Source organism: Barbatula barbatula, assembly GCF_947034865.1.
Source record: "Barbatula barbatula genome assembly, chromosome: 17".
NCBI classification, from domain to species: domain Eukaryota; kingdom Metazoa; phylum Chordata; class Actinopteri; order Cypriniformes; family Nemacheilidae; genus Barbatula; species Barbatula barbatula.
The window spans coordinates 5,105,135-5,125,287 of NC_136780.1; the positions used below are offsets into that span (position 1 = coordinate 5,105,135).

At 39.8% G+C, this 20,153-nt stretch overlaps 1 protein-coding gene across 2 annotated transcripts; it reads left to right on the top strand.

The window, feature by feature from the left end:
* Positions 1-809: 809 nt before the first annotated feature.
* Positions 810-19,452, top strand: sgk1 (serum/glucocorticoid regulated kinase 1). Of its 2 annotated transcripts, XM_079478423.1 has the most exons (14): positions 810-1,074; positions 1,226-1,347; positions 2,936-3,175; positions 7,976-8,173; positions 11,172-11,232; positions 15,838-15,913; positions 16,206-16,281; positions 16,372-16,560; positions 16,650-16,781; positions 17,332-17,568; positions 17,662-17,757; positions 17,841-17,996; positions 18,080-18,169; positions 18,305-19,452. In XM_079478423.1, the coding sequence occupies exons 2-14, from the start codon at positions 1,270-1,272 to the stop codon at positions 18,470-18,472; spliced, it is 1,797 nt and encodes a 598-aa protein (XP_079334549.1). In that variant the 5' UTR covers positions 810-1,074; positions 1,226-1,269; the 3' UTR covers positions 18,473-19,452. The 2 variants fall into 2 exon arrangements, with proteins under 2 accessions (XP_079334549.1, XP_079334548.1); XM_079478422.1 differs by lacking the exons at positions 810-1,074; positions 1,226-1,347; positions 2,936-3,175; positions 7,976-8,173; positions 11,172-11,232 and adding an exon at positions 15,584-15,726.
* The last annotated feature ends 701 nt before the right edge of the window (positions 19,453-20,153 follow it).

Consider the following 20,153-nt stretch of genomic DNA (forward strand, 5'->3'; position numbering starts at 1 on the left):
TCTTATTTTACTTTTACATTACAAAACATTACATCACATAAAATGAATTACACTTTATCATATAAGCTGCTTTGAAACGATGCAAATTGTAAAGGTGATAGAAAAATATTATAGAAATATACGTTTTTCCTGACCAAACATGGTAAAGTTGGGTAGGTTGGATTATGTTGTTGATCTTATAATTTTAAGAATGCATATATATTGTTGAAAATCCTAAATGTCCATTCAGACTAGGTCCTGTTAATTATGTTAAAGCTCAATAAATGTGTATAAATAATAATCAGTGAAACACACACAGCAATCTTGAATCAGAGATATTGCTGATCTAATGCATCCTTTAGGACTGACTGAAAATTACAGGGGGTTGATAGATAAGTATTGATTCTCTCCCCATCTCTCACGTACAGTGCAGGTGTCTCGCATTCGTTCCTGGGTGAGGATCCTGTTGACTCATTCACCGCTGAAACCCCTGTTCATTCATAAATGATTCCTCACAAAGACAATTCAAGGGAGAAGGTGAGAGGGAAAGGCACACCAGAAGCATGAGAGATGCTCTCGGTGCATGTGTGTGATTTATATGTGTCCAGCAAGGCAGCTGTTCCTGTAACATCAGTGGTTGTGAAAACACACCAATCTAGTACATCAGCCTTCATTCATTCTTCAGCTATCCTTCCATTCACACAATGAAAGCTCTGGAGAGGGCGGGATTCGAGAGAAAGATAGAGAGAGAGAGCATCCACTGCTGCAGATATCGGAGGGAGGTGGAGGAGAGAGAGTCAGAGCATCAGAGCTGCCGGAGGAAAAAGCGTGAGAGACGTACTGAGAGAGAGGGGGGTGTGCGTCTCTTCGATTGCAGTAGTCTCTCTCTCGCATTGACAAGGTGTGTGTCCTTATCCATCTCATTATATATATATATCTCTCTCTCTATCTCACACACACACTCCGCCGTGGTACTGCAGATACACAGAGGCACGCTGAGGCATTAGGACGAAGGCACTACATTAGCGCGGTCTCCATATCATCAGCCGGCAGTGACAGTAATAACAACCTGGACCAGAGACGAAAACAACACAGGTATGATCACAGGCACAGATGATGTCATGTAATTCACACTTACAATGAAGTTGTAGAGATCATATATCATTCAGCTGATTTTGTGTCGTATTTCTTTCGGGCAACACGAAAGCTTCCGTAGTCTTGTTTTTACCTCACATGTCCCTCACAGGCATCACGCTGGGGTCCGCAGAGCGTTCTGGACGGCCTGAGGCCATGAAGTTGGTCCATAATGCAGAGAAACAAGCTTTCTCCTTTAAGAAGTGCTCTGCTTTCCAGTTTGTCAAGAGGAAGGTGAGTGCAAATGTGCGGAACTAAAAACTTTACATTTGAGTGATGTGTGTAATGTTTTTGATGGTAAAATAATTAATCTTGATCCAGCTTTACATGCAGAGACTGTAAGCCATTTCTGGCATTGTCTGTTTGGATGACCAATGGCAGACAGGTTATGTATTTATGGGAAGATGAATTTATAGCAATACCTTAAAAAAAACACAGAATTTATATTTGCTATGAGCTGAAATTTGAACACGTCTTAAAAATTCAGTGCAGTGTTTGTTTTGTTTGTAGGCGAGGAATCAGCGTGTGTGTGGTTTTGGTTGAAGTCCAGACTCTAGCATATCCAAACACACACACTTGTTTTCTTAGCAGATGGAGTGTCAGAGTGTGACTCGGTGAGGAGGTTTGGTTGGATTATTATGTATATGGGTGACTGTGTCCTGAGAGAGACAGAAAGAATCTTCTGGAGCGCCAAGGTTGATGTTTGTTTTTTGTTGGTTGGCTTGCAGTTTTATCCTCCTGTGTGTGTGTGTGTGTGTGTGTGTGTGTGTGTGGAATCTGCAGTCGGGTTAACTTTGTCTCTACAGTACACAAACAGTGATGTTTTTCTGGTGACGTTTTGTGAGTCACAGTGATCTGTATTTGGAGTTGCGTGTGTTTGAGTTTATTGAGGTGCTGTCGCCTCACTTCGATTCCTGTAAAGAATGATTCACGCTGTCTGTCTTGACAATCCACTTCATAACAATGACGCTCTCACGTGGCTGGTGCACACAAAACTGAACCACGTGAAGCAGCATGTGTCAAAAGAGATGAGACGAGATAGAGAACAGAACAAAGGGATAAGATGAATATAGAGAAAAGGGGGAGGAAAAGGTCTTTGGAGCTTAATGCAGAGAGTCTTATACTCCTAGTACACTGTCACAGTGACAAAACTGGGTGACATAACTTTGAAAATCCTATCAAAGTGGAAAGTAAGAGAGAGAGAAAGAGGGGGGTGAGGACGAGAGAAGTGAATTTTGTTAGGATTTGTGACTTTACAGTCCCTTTTATGTGTAGGACATCGAGAGGTATTGTTGTCAATTATTTTGGGATTTTCTGTACCTATTACCTCCTTTGTTGCTAAAAAATAAAAAGGTTTAATCATGTAGAACTTTGAGATTTTGTGTGGCTGACACACTGACAGCTTGTGTTTGATGTGTTCAAAATCGTTCGGCCTGTGATGCAGGAGCTCCTGGATATCCTGGGGGCCAGAAAATTGCTTTTCACTCAAGAGATTGAAGTCATTAAAAAACATTGTATACCGCAAAGTAGACCTATGGCCCCAGAACAGTGTATTTTATTGAATTCCTGGTGTCTTTAAGGATGCCTTTAAGATTTAATTGATTCGTTTATAAAGACTGACACAAGTATGTTGCTTGGAAATTCATTCATCAAATATGAAATTCATCCCTGACTGTCTGAAACAGTAAGTGATTCAGGGCGTTATTAAGTGAAGGATCTTTGGTCGTCTATTTGCATTCATTGTTGACTTTGTGGTATTTGACCGCAACTACGCTGCATCTCCCTAAAATATAAACTACAGATTTATGTGTTTTGTTTTCAGGTGCGCAGGTGGATGAGAAATCCAAAGGTGAATGTTGAGAAAGTCCAGACTAAAGGTTTCCTGTCGCCGTGTCCAAAATGTCAAGAAGGGCAAGATCTGTGGTACACTCACTTCCCAGCTCCTTATGGCTGCTGTCATTACAGTCCTGGAGGATGCTATCTGCCACACCCCCCCAGCCCTCTCTGTCAGCCCTGCGCCCCATGCACACCCTGCCAGCCGGACAAAAACAAGACATGGAAGGTCAGGAAACTCTGTGACTTTGGTTTTCTTTGATACCAAGAACTTTAAGTGTGCTAAAACTAAGTATACTTTTAATCGACTTTTTATGTATTTCTCCAAATACAATTACAGAAATTAGTATTTAAGGTTTACTACTTTAAGTTAACGTATACTTTCAGTTTATATATGTATATTGAGTTCACTTACATAAAAAAACAATTGAATTTGTACGCTTGCAAGTACGCTAGTAGCAGTAGCCTACTTATTACATAATTGAGTTTAAAAATTGTCTTAAATATATAGAAATACACAAAAATATTGGGTTCAATAATTAATTTTGTTTGTTACACAAAACTGTTTTTAATATACTTTTAGTATTAAATGAAATATAAATGAATCACATTTTGATTTAAAATCCATTTTAAATGTATTTTTTCCCTGAACCGAAGGCATTATATAGGATTTACTTTTCAATAACTAAATGCTGGCCTAAAATATGGCCAAAAAAGAGAAGTATAACTAGGATGTCTACCTTTATGAACAGCTTTCATGTGCCCTTCTTGTATGATGACTTAAAATCTTGCCGCTACAGTATAAGCCACTCTTGCGGAACAGAACGTTTGTGTTTCATCGTTTATGCATGCATCTATCAATACGTTCGTCCATCCTGCAGGACTTAAAAAAACACTCTCAAGGTAATATTTTCCCATTTCGCCTGTTAATTCTGATCCCTCATAATGGATGCTTTTAATCTCAGCATGCCGCAGAGACACATAAAAAGCCGGCCGTGTTGTTTTCTCCATTTAGCAATGCTGACAGCATCTAGAGCTGGCCTAGGGTAGCTGAGACCTTTGTGACTTGCTTTCTCACGTTTGCCCTGATAATTGCCCCACCGTATTGTCTGGCTCTCGGGTTTTGTGATTATTAGATAATCGGCTCAGAGGAACGAGTGTGTATTTCAGTCATGCCCGCAGAGAGTGAGAGAGAGATCAAACAGGACCGTCTCTGTTTTCTATATGCAGCTCCTGTGATGTTAGGATTTAGTCCAATTGAATAATTTCAAAGCTCAGGGACATAAATGAAAAAGCATGTTTTACTTTGTTTGCATGTTGTTATTAGATATACAGTATGAGTGAGAGAATGTTAAACCTCTGCTCTGATGTGGGTTGGATTGTGTTTATTGCTGATAACCTCTTGTCTAGTTATACTTTGCTTCACCACAAAGCGTTTTCAAATAATCAGCTGTATTATTCATGAAATTTTTTGTAGGAGCTACATTTGGCGGCTTGTATACAAAGGTTAGGTATGGTTATAAATATATATCCTGACAGAGATTTCAAGACGAGAAGAGTAAAGAGAGAGGGAGAGAGACTGAGAGAGAGATGACACATCATTTTGTGTACAGTCTCTGTCCTGAGGGTGAGGTTATGTAACATTTATCAGGGCGAAAATGATGGAAACAGACTGAATTAATTCAAAAACCCGAGCCATATCTGCGTCTACTCACTCTCATCCTCTGCCTTCATCATCGCTGTCAGCTCCAGCATCCTTTTAATTATCACTGCTAAATTACAACTGGGATGATTTGAATTCTACAGCCCCTCCAAACCCCCTGTGACGCATCTGTGTTGTATTTCACTCAGTTTGTTGTATCGACACTAAGAATCGTCTGGAAGGACCTTTATTTCTCATCTTGTGAAAAGATGGAGAGCGCGGGGGGTCGTTCTCGCACCGTGTGTTGTTTGTGTGCATGTGTGAAGCTAATGTGGCAGAAAGATGCAAGGAGCAGGGGGCTGTGCCGATGACTCATCGCTCATGAGGTCTGCAGAGCACACAAATACACACACACACAGTGAGTTTTTATAGCACCGGTTTTCATGGGGTCGAACGTAAAGTTTGATTGACCACATTGCATTCTGCAGCAGGCGAAGAGGTGGGGGCTGCTTGAGTACTGTGGCCTATAATGTGGATCTATGTGCCTGGAAAATTGAAGTCTATGGGAAATAATTATTAGGAACGTCACGGTGATAATACAATGAATCTTATTGGTTAGTACCATGTCCGCTGTTTGAACTTAGGAAGGGAGAGGAGTCGATGTAAAGCATATACCACACACACAAACATACTCATCCGTAGGAGAAAGCCAATAGAAATTAACAAACTCAATTTGTTCTCAAGTATAACAATAAGATCATATGGAGAGCAAATGCAGTTTTGCTGATCTGGGCAGTTTTGCAAACTGCGATTATACAGCAAGACAATACAATTTGCTCTCAGAAGTCAGAGATTTCAATATAACTGAAATATTTTTTGTGAAATTCTTACAAACCCAAGTAAGCTGTTCTATTTTTTTTGTAGTTTTTTGTCATGAAACTGACATGAAACAGACCTCAAAAGCAGACAGCTCTCTCAAAAAAAAAACGTATTTGACAAAGGACAAAACAAAACTCAAAATCTGTGGGAAAGTGGGAAAACAAGGAACAAAATTTTATAACACAACACAACACAACACAACATAAAACTCCCTTAACTTAAACTCTTTTTACGGCCGTTATAACATTCTATTTTTTATTTTGTTGAAAGTAGTGAAGCACTATTATTTCAGGTGCTATTTGAGCAAATGAGAATGCAAAAATATATATTTGTGGTAGTCTCCTATTCACCGCTATAGAAGTTTACTTAACTGTGCCGACTTCCGCTGCTGAGAAACCAGGAAACATGAAAAGGGTCAGTTGGTTATTCATAATTTTATGAAATTAAATAACAGATTGATTTAAAATACATTTAAATTAAATTTTTTACTGCCTGTACAAAGGGAATTATGGGATTGATTTTGTAATGATAACTAAATGCAATGTTGGCCTAAAATGTGGCCGATCTGTTGTTCTATTGACATGTTTTTAGCCTATTAAGGAACACAGAATAGATTTTAGGCAGTGCTGTTTCTTGAAAGCTCCTTTGTCTCTCCTGAGTCATGGAGGATCAACTTTGAGCCATAGATTTTTCCTCTTACCAAACACAACCACAAAAACACTCCAACGCACTTCTGCCATGCACCGTCCAAAATCTAGTCCATGTGTCATTAGTTCCAGTAAAAGCAAAGCTTTTTTTATGTTTGCCACTGAAATTCCAGAGTTTTGACTTAACAATAATTTTCTTCCAGCACAAAACAATACAAAATTTCTGCTGTATACAAGTCAGTATAATTTTACAGCCTTCAAGCTATCGTATATCCATAGAGCACGCAACCTTTTTTTATCTGTTTGTTTCTCATCTCTGGTATTGCGGGCCTTTGTCCCCTGTGAATCTCTGCTTTGGGTTAATGAGGCTAATGGTTACTAGGCTCTGAGAAAGTACACACATACCACCCATCCATTCAGCCACATAGAACCACTCTCATGAAGACTATAGATTAAGTCTGGTTCAGGTTATATATCGCTGTATCGGGCCCCAGTGTCTTTCTGTGTTGCAGAACTGTGCTGTTGCATGCTAACTCTGGTGCCGTACCAGTCGAAAGTTGGCTCACAGCCACATTCTCTTTCACCTTCCGAGCTAGGGCAGCGCTGTCACCTGCGCAGCATAATTATTTTAAGGGAGTTCGTGACCTTCACCTACTTAATACATTTACTGCTGTCGTGTTGAAGGAGGCAATATATTTACAGTATATGTAATAGGTTGGGATATAATGCTTATGTTGTGGGATATTCATTTTATGCATCGGCTTAGAAAGAAAGTAAGTCATACATGTGTATTTTATTTTTGAGTTAACTTTTCCTGAATGTTCATTTTTGGGAAAACTATCATTTTAACAAACAAACATTTAAACACATTTATGTTACAACAAAAATGAATTGTTACTTAGTTCTAGTACCCATAATATAACAAGAACCAAATCAGATTTATATAGACACAACAACTTCTGTAATAATATGTGGGATTCACTGGAACTTGTAAGCTTGTAAGTTGATTTCTTGATGGGTTTTTGTGCTGATGGGATACAGCGGAAAGAAGCCTTTTGGGAACTCCATGTAGACTGACCCCCCACACAAATGATGTTATTCTAATCTCTTCATAGAGAGTGAGATTTACTGTCCCTGGCAACACATAAACATGCATAAACAGACACAAACACGCCTGTAGGCTGTAAAAAAGAATAGCTTTGTATTGACATGAAAATCTCTGGTTAATACTGTCTAGAAGACAATAAAATAACTGTGCACTGGCTTGCAAGAGAAATGCCAGCTCACGCACTCTTAAGAAGTGAGAAGAGAAAGTAGAAAAGTTGCTGCTTCATTATCTTAACATTTTCCTTTGCACTTACTAATCGGCAGCTTTGATGTTGAAATATCTGGGACAGGCTGTGAGTGTGTCTGAGTGCGTGTGTGTGTGTGCGTGTGTGTGTGTGTGCTCAAGACACAATAAGAAGAAGGTGGCTGCAGTTTTAAGATCAGCCTTCTTTGCAATCTGTGCTTCATTCCTAGAATAAAGGGCTAAAGATCAAAGTGTGTGTTTGTGTGTCAGTCTGTCTTTATGATTACTGTGGATTACAGAATAAGCTTGTGTCTGTGCAACGACGTCATCGCTGACCCTTGAGTATTTATGAGCAGAATACCATTAACCCTGATGTTTGACCTTTAAACCCTGAGATGATTTACTTATTTCTCAGCTTTTTACAGTACTTGGAATTTAGCTAGCAGCCCTGAGAAAAGCATATGACAAAAAGTCACAAAAAAGTTGTAGAAAACAGTTTATGATCTGAGCTGGTTGGTTGTTGGTTGTTGGTTCAAACTCCATGCTCACCTCTACTGTGTTTTTTAACAGGTAAGAAAATGGAAGATGCTTGGTAGACATCGCAATGATAGCAAAGTGAAAGAGGCAGAGTCAGATGGGCATGTGATCTGTCCCTGGACAATGTCACCTCTACTAGGAAGCCCTGTGCTTCTGGAATGTTGTATCTGCAATGGTCCTTTCATCACTTATGGGAATGAAGAGGCCTGGCAACCACGCCAACGCACACAGGTCAGCACATAAAAACAGACGTCAACTGTCATACAAAACCAAAGTTGGACTAGATAACAAATATCAAACCAAGTGGGATTAACTTAAAGGATAACAAGACCTCACATCAAAGCAAGATATTTTACAAAATGTTTTTCGATTTATATCATCAGCATTTAGAAATATTACAGTGTAGGTTTACAGAATAGAGGGTATGGAAGTGTCGTCACTTTACCACGTGAACACACGCCGGAGCGCAGCCCTGTCGGTGGCAAAACAAATCAGGTGTTCCTTGACCCAACATTTCAGGGTCAAGGAACACCTGATCCCTTTATAAGTTTTTCTGGGTGTTTTGCCACCCAGGGGAGCGTATCGCAGGGTGTGTCCCGACACATTCACATGGGAAAAGGGTTGTCAATGCATACCCTATGTTTCTGTTCATGGAATCTGACTTATTTTTACCTTTCTCTTTATATAGGCTTATCTTTCTATTTCCCTTTGAGGTGAAGTTGTGTTTCATGTTTGTAGTTTGGAGATAAAAGAGCTGTGAAACAAACACATGGTCTTGGTTACTGGTGTACTGCAGGTGCACGTCAAAGATATTAATACTCCCCCTTCAAATAGTTTAGCATTCCGTTAACTAAGTGTCATGATAATAATTATGAGGAAGCAGAGATGCAAGTGAAAACTCGGATGTAATATAAAGGTCAGATTAACCAATCACAGTCACAAAGCAGGTAGATGATGATGATGATACAGTGAGGTGACGTAAATCCATACAAAGAGACGACAAGACGATCAGGAACTCGAAGACAGGAACAAACTTGTATGGGACACCACAGGGAACCGGAGACACTCACAACTAACACCAAACAACGCTCTGACAAAGGAGATGACAAAACAGGTATGGAACACGGGATGAATTCTTCTGTACGCCTGAGGGAGGTTAAGGCGGACTGCCACCGGACTAACAATCTTGGTGACAGTGAACAGGCCAATGAATTTGGGAGCAAGTTTATTCGAGACGGACAGGAGAGGAATGTTCTTAGTTGAAAGCCACACTTTGGAACCGACGACGTATACGGGAGGCTTGGACCGGTGGCGATCGGCTTTGGCCTTGGTGCGGGCCCCCACCTGGAGTAGAGTCTCACGGGCTCTAGTGGAGGGGACCGCGACTTCGGACTCCAGACTGGGAAAAATTGGTGGCTGGTACCCTACACTACACTCAAACGGAGATGACACTGGTAACGTGTTGTGGGCGTACTCCACCATAGAGAGTTGTTGACTCCAAGAGGAAGGATTCTTGGAGACTAAACATCGCAGCGTTCTCTCCGGATCTTGGTTGGCTCTTTCAGTTTGGCCATTGCTCTGGGGGTGAAACCCAGAGGATAGACTGACAGTCGCCCCCAGTAATCTAAAAAACTCTTTCCAAAATCTGGAGATAAACTGGGGTCCTCTGTCAGAAACCACGTCTATCGGGAGGCCATGTAACCGAAAGACGCGGTTAACGACGGCCAGCGCTGTCTCCTTGGCTGAGGGCAATTTGGGCAAGGGAATGAAATGAGCTGCCTTCGAGAACCCGTCCACCACGGTTAGAACTACCGTGTTGCCCTGGGAGGGCGGTAACAAAATCTAGAGCGATATGGGACCAGGATCTCGAAGGAACTGGCAGCGGCTGAAGTAACCCATCAGGAGGTCGATTGGAAGTCTTACCAGTGGCACAAACTGAACAAGCCAAAACGAAACTGTGAACGTCACGAGCCATAAGTGGCCACCAGAATCGTTGCTTGACCAAAAGCTTTGTACGACTGACTCCGGGATGACAAGCCACATTAGAGCAATGTCCCCATCGAATAACGTCTGACCGTATTCTCTCTGGCACAAATAAGGGGTTAGGTGGACACCGAGTTGGAGGCGTTACCCCTTCTAAGGCTGTCTTGACCTTCGATTCGAGCTCCCATGTGAGTGTGGAGACAAATAGGGTCCCGGGTAAAATGCACTCGGGAGTAGACGGGCGTTCGGAACGGTCAAAAATATGCGATAAAGAGTCGGATTTGATGTTTTTGGAAGCCGGGCGGTACGAGAGAGAAAAATCAAAACAACCGAAAAAAAGTGCCCACCGAGCCTGCCTGGAGTTCAATTTTTTGGCAGTTCTAATGTATTCAAGGTTCTTATGATCGGTCCAGACAATAAAAGGTTCTGGGGGAGGTCAAGGCAGTCAGAGGAGCGGCTAGTTGGCTGAAGTTGCGAATAAAACGCCGGTAGAAGTTGGCAAAACCCAGAAACCTCTGTAGGGCCTTACGGGAATCTGGGTTTGGCCACTCCACCACAGCCTTAACCTTGTCAGGATCCATGCGAAGTCCCTCAGACGACACAATGTATCCCAAAAAAGGACTACACACACACACACCCACAGACATGTAAACAACAAAGCCACGAGACCCGAAAGAAACAGTGAATTCAAGAACCGTGACACTAAGTCTCTAAGGAGGTTACTAAAGCGGTGGATAAAGGTAATTACTCTTTCTATAACACTCTGTTTACCTTTCTCTCTCTCATCTCACGTGGAAAGCAGCACTTTGGGTGCGAAGCTGTAGGCCAGATGTCACATGCCTTCATTTTTGCTAGCTCTAGATGAATACAGATGTGACAGTTCATCCGAAAGTCATCATTTAGCTGTGATGTGTGTGAGTGTGTGCCGGCGAGTGATAAAATAAACAATGAAATCCTTCCCGTTGACTCATTTCTGTCAGTAAGTAAATCTGAAGTGCATTAATGAAGCAAAGCAACACTTTTAATAATGTTATAAATGCAGTGACATTAAAAGAAACATTTAAAAAACAATAGAATAAGAATAGAATAGAATTGTAACAAGGTAGGAAAAAAAGTACACATCAGACAGGGGAAAACACAGACAGGTTCGTGACAATGGATCAACAGAGACATGCAATACTAACACAACAAAAGTGTTTCATCTAAAACACATTGCACTGCCCTATATTACTCTTTTTTTTTACAGGCAATGGACCTCTACTACCATGGTGACGCTGAGTCTGATTATTGCTGTCCCTCTGGCAACAGTAAGTGCTCGTGTCTTTTTTCTCTAGCCGTCTTTTCATTCATTTATTGCTTCCTTTCTGTATAAAATGTTTTATTTAGTCATCACTATTCTTTCTCATCCTGTTCGAGTTGTTTTCATCCCTCTCTCTCTCTTTCCTTTGTTTTGTGGGTATAAACGAAACCTGTTATTACCTTAAACCATGGGGGCTTATTGTAAAAACTTTAATAAGTATTTTTGGGACAGTACTTTAAACAGCTGTCCTGGTTAAACCACTGCTCTCCTAAACAAATACAAACATTGAATGTAACCTGGTTGTTCAACAAACTCATAACACATGTTTATTAAACATAAATTGTACTGGTTGAACAGCCCCTTATAGAGATCTGTGTGGATGAGTGGAAGATTTAAAATACAATTCCCTGACCCTGAGGTGTCTGTATATTGCAATATCATACAAAGGTTAGGGCGATAAGCTTATCTCAAAAATATGATACATGGGAAAATAAATAAAAACAATCAATAAAGGACATTTATATTATTTACATAGAGCAATATTATCATAGCACTTTTGGCACTGAACCCAGGTCAGAGATATAACACAAAGTTGAGATCATGTTAGAGTCAGTTTTTCAAGATTCCTGACACATTTTAACAAAGAATGTTACATAATATAATACACTGGCTATTAAGCATTACCGGCTGTTGGTAAGTAAAACCCAACAGCTATTCACCAATTTAATAACCAACAGCAATATCGCTGAATTTCTTAAAATCTTGTCAATTATTAATGGTAACATTAACATCTATTCCACCACGGCTGGCGTTATGTAAAAGGTTGCAGCAATATTTGCCTTTAACAACAGATTTCCAAATGAACCATTACTCTTGCAATACAGCAAAATGCCTTGGAGGGTGAACTTGACCTTCAGACTTCATTTGCTGGTTTATAGCCTCTTTATGGTGTCATCAGTGGGGTTAAAGTTGTCCTCTATAATCTACAGAACCTTTTACATCGGAAGAATCTCTCTGTTTTACAAAAGGTTCTTTAGATTATCAAAAAGTAAGAAAGAAATGGTTACTATAAGAAAAGTAAATGATTTGGGAAAATAAAACTGGTTCTTCTATGAAATCAGTGTGAAGAACCTTTGTAAGTAGAGTGTAGGTGTGTGGTTATGTTCTGGTGGGATCAACCACCTTTAAAAATCGATTCAGTTTCCAGTAGATAAAACAATTTAATTTAAAATTACATAACAGTAAAAAAAGGTTGCTGTAAGATTTAGAAATCTTGTAAATTTGTCATGCAGTACAATTCTATGAGTGTACAATAAGCTTCAGTTGTGGTGCATCTTTAATGTCTGTGTTTGTTTTTGTACATTGCTTACATCTTTAGTCACTAACTTTGTGTGAATGATCTCATGAAAGTTATTTTTGAGCTCTGTTGTTATCTTGTTGTGATGTATTTATCTTGTTGTGATGTATTTATCTTGTTGTGATGAAACTTTATCTTGAGAGAGTCATCAGGTGTCTGAGGGAAAATGCATAATGCTGCTAAAACCTGCATATGATCTAAGATCACATTAGTATGCATGCGTAATGTTTGGGTGCAGCATTCAGTGCTCAGAGGCATCTAAAGAAGATTTAATTTGACGTAATCCTGACCTCAAACATAAATAAATAACGTTTTTGGATGCTTAAGACAGAAGCCCTGTAGATCTTGATGTGCTCTTTGGCTCTTTACACTTCATTCTTACCCAAAGAATGACAGGCAGAGAGAGAGGGAAGAAATTATCTGAAAGCTGAAAGTTATTACGTTTAAAAAAAATTGTAACCTGTTGTGTGAGAACTACTCAAAGAATATGATGCTGAATGTCAGGAGAGAGAACCACTTCACACTATATTTCATGTAAAAAGTTTGACAAAGAAAATGGAGAAAGATTATATAGTAACTTTTTGTCTGCATATATATGACAATATTAAAGATAGGACATTTAGATAATGCCTAAGAGTGACTATAATGTTCTGTATATTGTTTATGAAGTTTTCAAAAATTTCCTTTAGATAAAACAAAGAAAAAATCCTACATGAATGCTGATGGAATTTTGTATACGAACCTTTCCTAATGGGATTCCTAATAACTGAAGTAAAAAAGAAAATTCAGAGTATCCAGCACATTCCATAAAGCTTACATATATAATGCATTATAAACGTAGTTTTAATGTTAAATGTATGCCTTGTGATGCATCGTATAATGCGTTGTAATGTCTCAAGAATACTTGTAACTATACAGTTAATACATTATAAGACTATCAATTCATTGTTAAACTTTGCATTTTTTTATTTGGTTATACATCTTAATTTAATACACATTATGAATAATTATAATCATACATTATAACCCTGTTATAACACTTTATAATGCATTATACAGACTTTAAGTGTTACAGAATAGTTTGTGTTAGTTTGAATTGTTTTGCATTCTCCAATGTTGTAAGCATTGCTGGCGCACATAAATATAATGCCATTAAGTGCTGTTTAGTGTGATGAGTTTCTTGAGAACGTCGAGCTATAACTTGCCTTTGCTCCGTCTGTCGGTTTGTTGAAGTCAACGGCATGCAAACGGTGTGAAGCACCGGAGGTCTGGTAGCTCCGCCCCTCAGATATCCGGTGTAAGATCAGCCGGGATGGAATGCCGCTGAAAAACTCTTTCACCTCCAAACTTCCTCATCGACCGGGTCTCGCTCACTTTACTTTCATAACTGACTCTATGAAAGACAAATCCTCACCGTTGATATGTAAGTGAACTTGTTGAATCTCACTACATGGGCTATAACTCGGAAAGTTTGTAGTTCATTTTTTATTTGAATTAAATTGAACTCCTATAGTAGTGTACTGGACAGTGTGTCAAAAACCCTTGTGCCAGGACATACGTGGGCAAATGTTACCGAGTTTCAACGCCACGTTTTAATCTGTTTATTCAGACTGATAAGATCTTAAAGTCTTTACCAAGCCTATGAAACTCTAGACAGTTTCGGCTCACTAGATAGGGGGCTTGCCAGGGTTTACTGTACAGCATGAGGAGCACGGCAGAATTGAACGGTTTGCGGCATTCTTTTCCTCAAGAATTTACAAATTATATTAATACAAATAAAACTCTGAAATATGTTTAATTCATATGAATTTATTTCAATATATATATATATATACTATATATACGCTGTTAAGTGTAGTTTACGTAACATTAGCAAGGCTGTGGCATCAGTCGTTTAAACTATATCTCAATTATTATTATTATTATTATAAGACAATTATTGTCTGAACTTTTAATTGGGTAAATACAACCATTTGTTTTGATAGGCTGTTCAGTTTGGGTGTATTTGCTAACACGGACACTATCAGAAAATGTTGCATGCATGATAAATCTTTAATTAATAGTTTTCGTTTCTATTTAGTTGGTATTTGCTAGCGTGAGAAAAGCCGGTGACTCATGTTTGTTGTTAAGCTTTGGGCAAGTGCTCGTGAGTCAATTCAGATTCTTAAAATACTCATTTAACGTTAATACCTGTGGCAAAATGAAACATACTTTCAAGACGTTACCTGGAACTTAAAGTCAAAACAGTGTATGACTTTATGAGTCAAAATCTTTAATGGAATTCACTTTCTGAAACTTGTATCGTAATTTTATGAGCAGTAGTGCTGAATGAATTAGAAGTCTGCTGGGGCTTGGCATTGCATAACTGTTGCGAGCGAGGACATTGCATGTACATTTTCCGACGGAGGGCATTCTTTTTTGTCCTAATGACTAGGAAGGAAGTAGTTTAGAAAAATGCTTGAAAGTTCCTAAATGTGGCAGCTTTGAAAGTCACCAGTCAGTACTTTTCCAGTGAGGACTTGGCCCGAGTCCTGTTGCTTTTGTCTTGCGTCACAATGCTTCAAGGGAGCTTTGGAAAGACGCCACGGAGAGAATAAGGAGAATGCCTATTTAGAATCGATGAATGATGTGTGCTCGTGGATGGCAGGGGCTGCTTTTGGAAGCACTGACCCATTTGCAAATTTATGACGAGTAAAGGGGTCTTCCTGCTTTATCTTGCAATGATTAAACTGACAGAAAGGTTTCTCCCCTCAAGTCATTTGCTGAACGTTTTCATGGTACAGACAGTAACTTTTACATAGTTCTGCAATGCTTGCTGGATCTGGAAAGATCTTGTTTTCAAAAGTTAGGAGTGTGACGCGCACAAAGACGTCACTGCTGACTCTGAACTCGAGCCTGTCAAAAATATGCCAATTACAAGACAAGCGGTGGGAAGCGGCGCGTTTAGCCACGCCTCTTAGCGGAACGCGCCTCTAGACTCCTCCTCCGGACTGTTAAATAGATGGAACAGACGCGTACGGAGTTCAGTAGCGCTTTGTGTCGTTTTGGTTTCGGGCCAACAGTGGAAAACTACAGCGATGACAATCCAAACGGAGACCGATCTGACCTACTCTAAAACAAGAGGACTAGTCGCTAATCTCAGTGGTAGGCTTTGTTTTTACATGAATGGAGGCACTGGAGCCAACGTCAGTGAAGAGGAAGAATATTAAGTGATCTTTCTTTTAACTGAGGTTTTTCTTTCTCATTCATGTGCAGCGTTTATGAAACAGAGAAAGATGGGACTGAACGACTTCATACAGAAACTTTCCACCAGCTCTTATGCATGCAAGCAGTAAGTTGTTGTCTTATTTAAAGCTCGTTGTCCCTGTATCTTTATTTTATTCATATATTTTGTTTGCAAAGATATTTCTCAAAAAACATAGTATGATGGAATGATATTCATGATGGAGTACCATTTAAAAACCATGTATAATTTAAACCATCTTATTCTATTGACCTGGTACCTCCATAATCAATGTTTTAAGAGATAGTATAAACATGTTTTAAATCTTATCTTTACGTTTTCTAAATATGTGCATGTTGTTAATACATACATTTCAATGTGTGATCTTTTATTGCTTTAGTCCTGAGGTTCATTCCATCTTGAACTTAACACCTCCACAAGATGCTGAGCTGATGAACAGCAACCCTTCCCCGCCGGTAAATATTTGCGCACTTATGATTGTCAGACATGTTAACTATGCTTTACAAAGAGCCAGATTGCTCTAAACATCTCTGTTTCTTCTCCAGCCTAGCCCCTCTCAACAGATAAACCTCGGCCCCTCTTCCAATCCCACCGCCAAACCTTCAGACTTCGACTTCCTCAAGGTCATCGGAAAAGGCAGCTTTGGCAAAGTTCTGCTGGCCCGACACAGGAGCGATGCGCTGTTCTATGCCGTTAAGGTTCTGCAAAAGAAGGCTATCCTGAAGAAGAAAGAGGTAACTACTGCTGACTCTTAATTCATATCACATGCTTCAGGCCCTAACCCAAACCTATGACATCTGACCTTTGCTTCTGTGATGTTCAGGAGAAACACATTATGTCAGAGAGAAACGTATTACTGAAGAATGTCAAGCATCCTTTCTTGGTGGGCCTGCATTACTCCTTCCAGACTGCTGATAAACTCTACTTCGTACTGGACTACATCAATGGTGGAGAGGTGTGTGATTTCATTTGCGTTGTACTGCATGTCAAATGTGTTCATGGAGCATTGGCTTAGCAACACCAAGGATGTGGGTTTGAAAATAAAGGGAAGACAAGCTGCAAGTCGCTTTAGATAAACCATTAATACTAGTTTGCAGACTGGAAAATCCAAACACATGAAGCAGGGAGAATTATGTGGCAGGAAAGATGGGAAGACGAGAGAGTGATTAAAAAATAGAATTGTAAACTATGTAGGAGACAGTGAGATAGATGCAGACAGAAAAAGGATATCCTGTCATGAGAACGACTGGGCTCTGAATAGGAAACTCTCCTCAGGAAACGCTTGGGAGGGGTGAGTCTGTGCGAGGGGAGCCCGATTTAGCAACTGTGGAGGTTTAGGCTCAGTCTAACTGAGATGTCACTTCGGGTCGGGGGCTTTTTCAATGGAGTACATTCTCATTTCCTTCCATTGTTTGGGATTGAAGAGTCTAGAAAGCCTTGATTAAATATGTCATGTGGGATATGGAGCCCATGACCTAATCTGTTTTCCTTGTCTCTTTCCAAAGCTGTTTTATCACTTGCAAAGGGAGAGATGTTTTCTGGAGCCGCGTGCACGGTTCTACGCTGCGGAGATCGCGAGCGCTTTGGGGTACCTGCACTCGCTGAATATTGTGTACAGAGACTTGAAGCCTGAGAACATTCTGTTGGATTCGCAAGGACACATCATCCTCACCGACTTCGGCCTGTGTAAGGAGAACATAGAACCTAATGGAACGACATCTACTTTTTGTGGAACACCAGAGGTTAATCCTTTACTTATAATATTTGATAAAATCGATAAAATCTGTGTTGTCTTTAAAGTCAATAAACTCAATGTTTCTCTGTTGATCTTACAGTATTTGGCACCTGAGGTGTTGCATAAGCAGCCGTATGACAGGACGGTGGACTGGTGGTGCTTGGGTGCAGTGCTGTATGAAATGTTATATGGCCTGGTGAGTTGGCAAGAATCTTCTTTGCATTACTGAATGCTGATCTACCTGATCTCGATAAGTGACGTTATGTGGTCGTTCCACAGCCTCCGTTCTACAGCCGAAACACAGCAGAAATGTACGATAATATCTTGAACAAGCCACTGCAGCTCAAACCCAACATATCAAATGCTGCTAGACATCTGCTGGAGGGTCTGCTGCAGAAAGACCGTACCAAGAGAGTGGGCTTCACGGATGACTTTGTAAGTATGTTTTTATATTTGAAATCTCATTGGTTTGCTTTTCTCGGTCTTGTATCTAAAATATATTTCCTTTTCACGTGTAGACTGAGATCAAGAATCACATGTTCTTTTCGCCAATAAATTGGGATGACCTGAACGCCAAGAAGCTCACGCCTCCTTTCAACCCTAACGTGGTACGTTCCATCACTTAGTTGGACTTCGGTTATTGTCCTGGATATTAGAGATAAAAAGAACAAGTAATGCTGGCTGATAAGAGACATGCATTTTATACTTCAGTGATGTCATTTTGACACTTTTTTTTGTTTCAGACTGGGCCTAATGACTTGCGGCACTTCGACCCTGAGTTCACTGATGAACCGGTGCCAAATTCCATCGGCTGTTCTCCAGATAGCGCACTGGTCACATCCAGCATCACAGAGGCAACAGAGGCTTTCCTGGGGTTCTCTTATGCTCCCGCCGTGGATTCCTACCTGTAGCGCTCATCGATGCCAAAAGGCCATCTCATAGACTTATTTCCTGTAGCTCATTACCATGGAAACCCAGTCCCATGGAATCTCACATGTAGTGCATCACTATGAGAAAGAAAACCCAGTCTCATTTTTACCCGTCCCCAGGAGGGGGCATTTGCACATGGCGTACGGCAGCTCGAAGCGCCTTTGTTAAGAAGGCCTGAGTTTTACACATATTAAAAGACTCATCTGCATCGTCCGCATCCAACTGCACGATTTTTCCTCTGCTTTCACTCCAAGTTGTATCAGACAGACAGGAGGTGAAAGATAGAGGGAGAAGATTGATGCTGATGGACTTTTATTATTTTTTTGTTTTGTTTTATAGAACTGTTGATGAGTGCGAGATGTTTTGGATGAGTGTGTTTGTGTTCATCTTAACACCCTTGGTCTAATTTTTCTTTCTAAATCATGTGATCTGGCATGTCAGTCAGATATAAATATAGTCGTAATGACGCTAAAACCACTGAAATATATCAGTATCTGATGTTAATGGGATTTATCAGTTATGCATCTTGGATCAAAGTTGCACATTTAGTTTTTCAGTAACTTTTTAATTTAAAGAGCACTTCCCTAGTTTTTGTCGTTGTTGTTGTTGTTCTTTTGACTCAAGTGGGAGGTGCTTGAGGCGGGATCTGCTGCTAGTGTGTGTAGATAAGCACCTGGACCAACGAATCGGATGCTTCTGTCTCACCTTAGTCTTCCAGCCTCCTAGGACGTAATCGTACAGATCCAACATGGACTGATATGTTCAAGCGGCATTCCATTGAATAAGACTTTATTGCTATTTAAGTTTGTTTGTATATTTTATGTGTATGTATTAGTTTTAATGTATATGGAACAAAAAGGTATGCTTATATGTAACAACAATGTACTGTAAAATTGTAAAATGTTTCAATTATGTGACCTTGTTTGGTTCGCAATAAAAGTTTATGGTTATTTTCCCCAAACTATCTTTTTGTCTTTTGTTTTGAAATAAATAAGTTGGTAAAACAATGTTTATACACCCTATAGTGTGTATTGCATGGTCATGGTGCTATGACAACAACATTGGTTACCTCAGCAGGTCAAAAGTTGGACTTTCAGCTGTATGCTGTCAGCATATCAGTGCTCTCTTACCCAACCCAGTGCTCACACCACCCCTGCACATTGAACCCATCTTTAACAAGACATCATTTGCATTTTTATGCAAGCTGTCAATGGTTGTGTGTATTAACTTTGGCTCCTGGAACTGCTTTTCTGAGATTAGATGTAATTGTCTTGGTAAATTCCTCAGAAGTGCTGTACCTAGGGCTTTAAACTTAGTCACGCATCAGAGAGATGACTGGTCATTTGTTAATTTATCTTTTCATAACGAAAGATTACAGAGACAATAAATGTCACACAGAACAATAGATTATTATTTACATAGTGTACTTTGACTCTATTTTATCTCGTATTATTCTGACTGTAACAAAGTTACTGGATAGAGTTATAAACAAAATGTTTCTTTAATTAGACAGTATAAACAACCGCTGTTTATACAAAAATAAGTACCGCGAAGTATTAAGGTAAAACATGGTAATGCATTGTGTTAGCAATGCAAATGTTGTGGGTTTGACATATGAAGCACACATAAGCAGTTACTAATAGAAAAGTATGTGGATAAAAT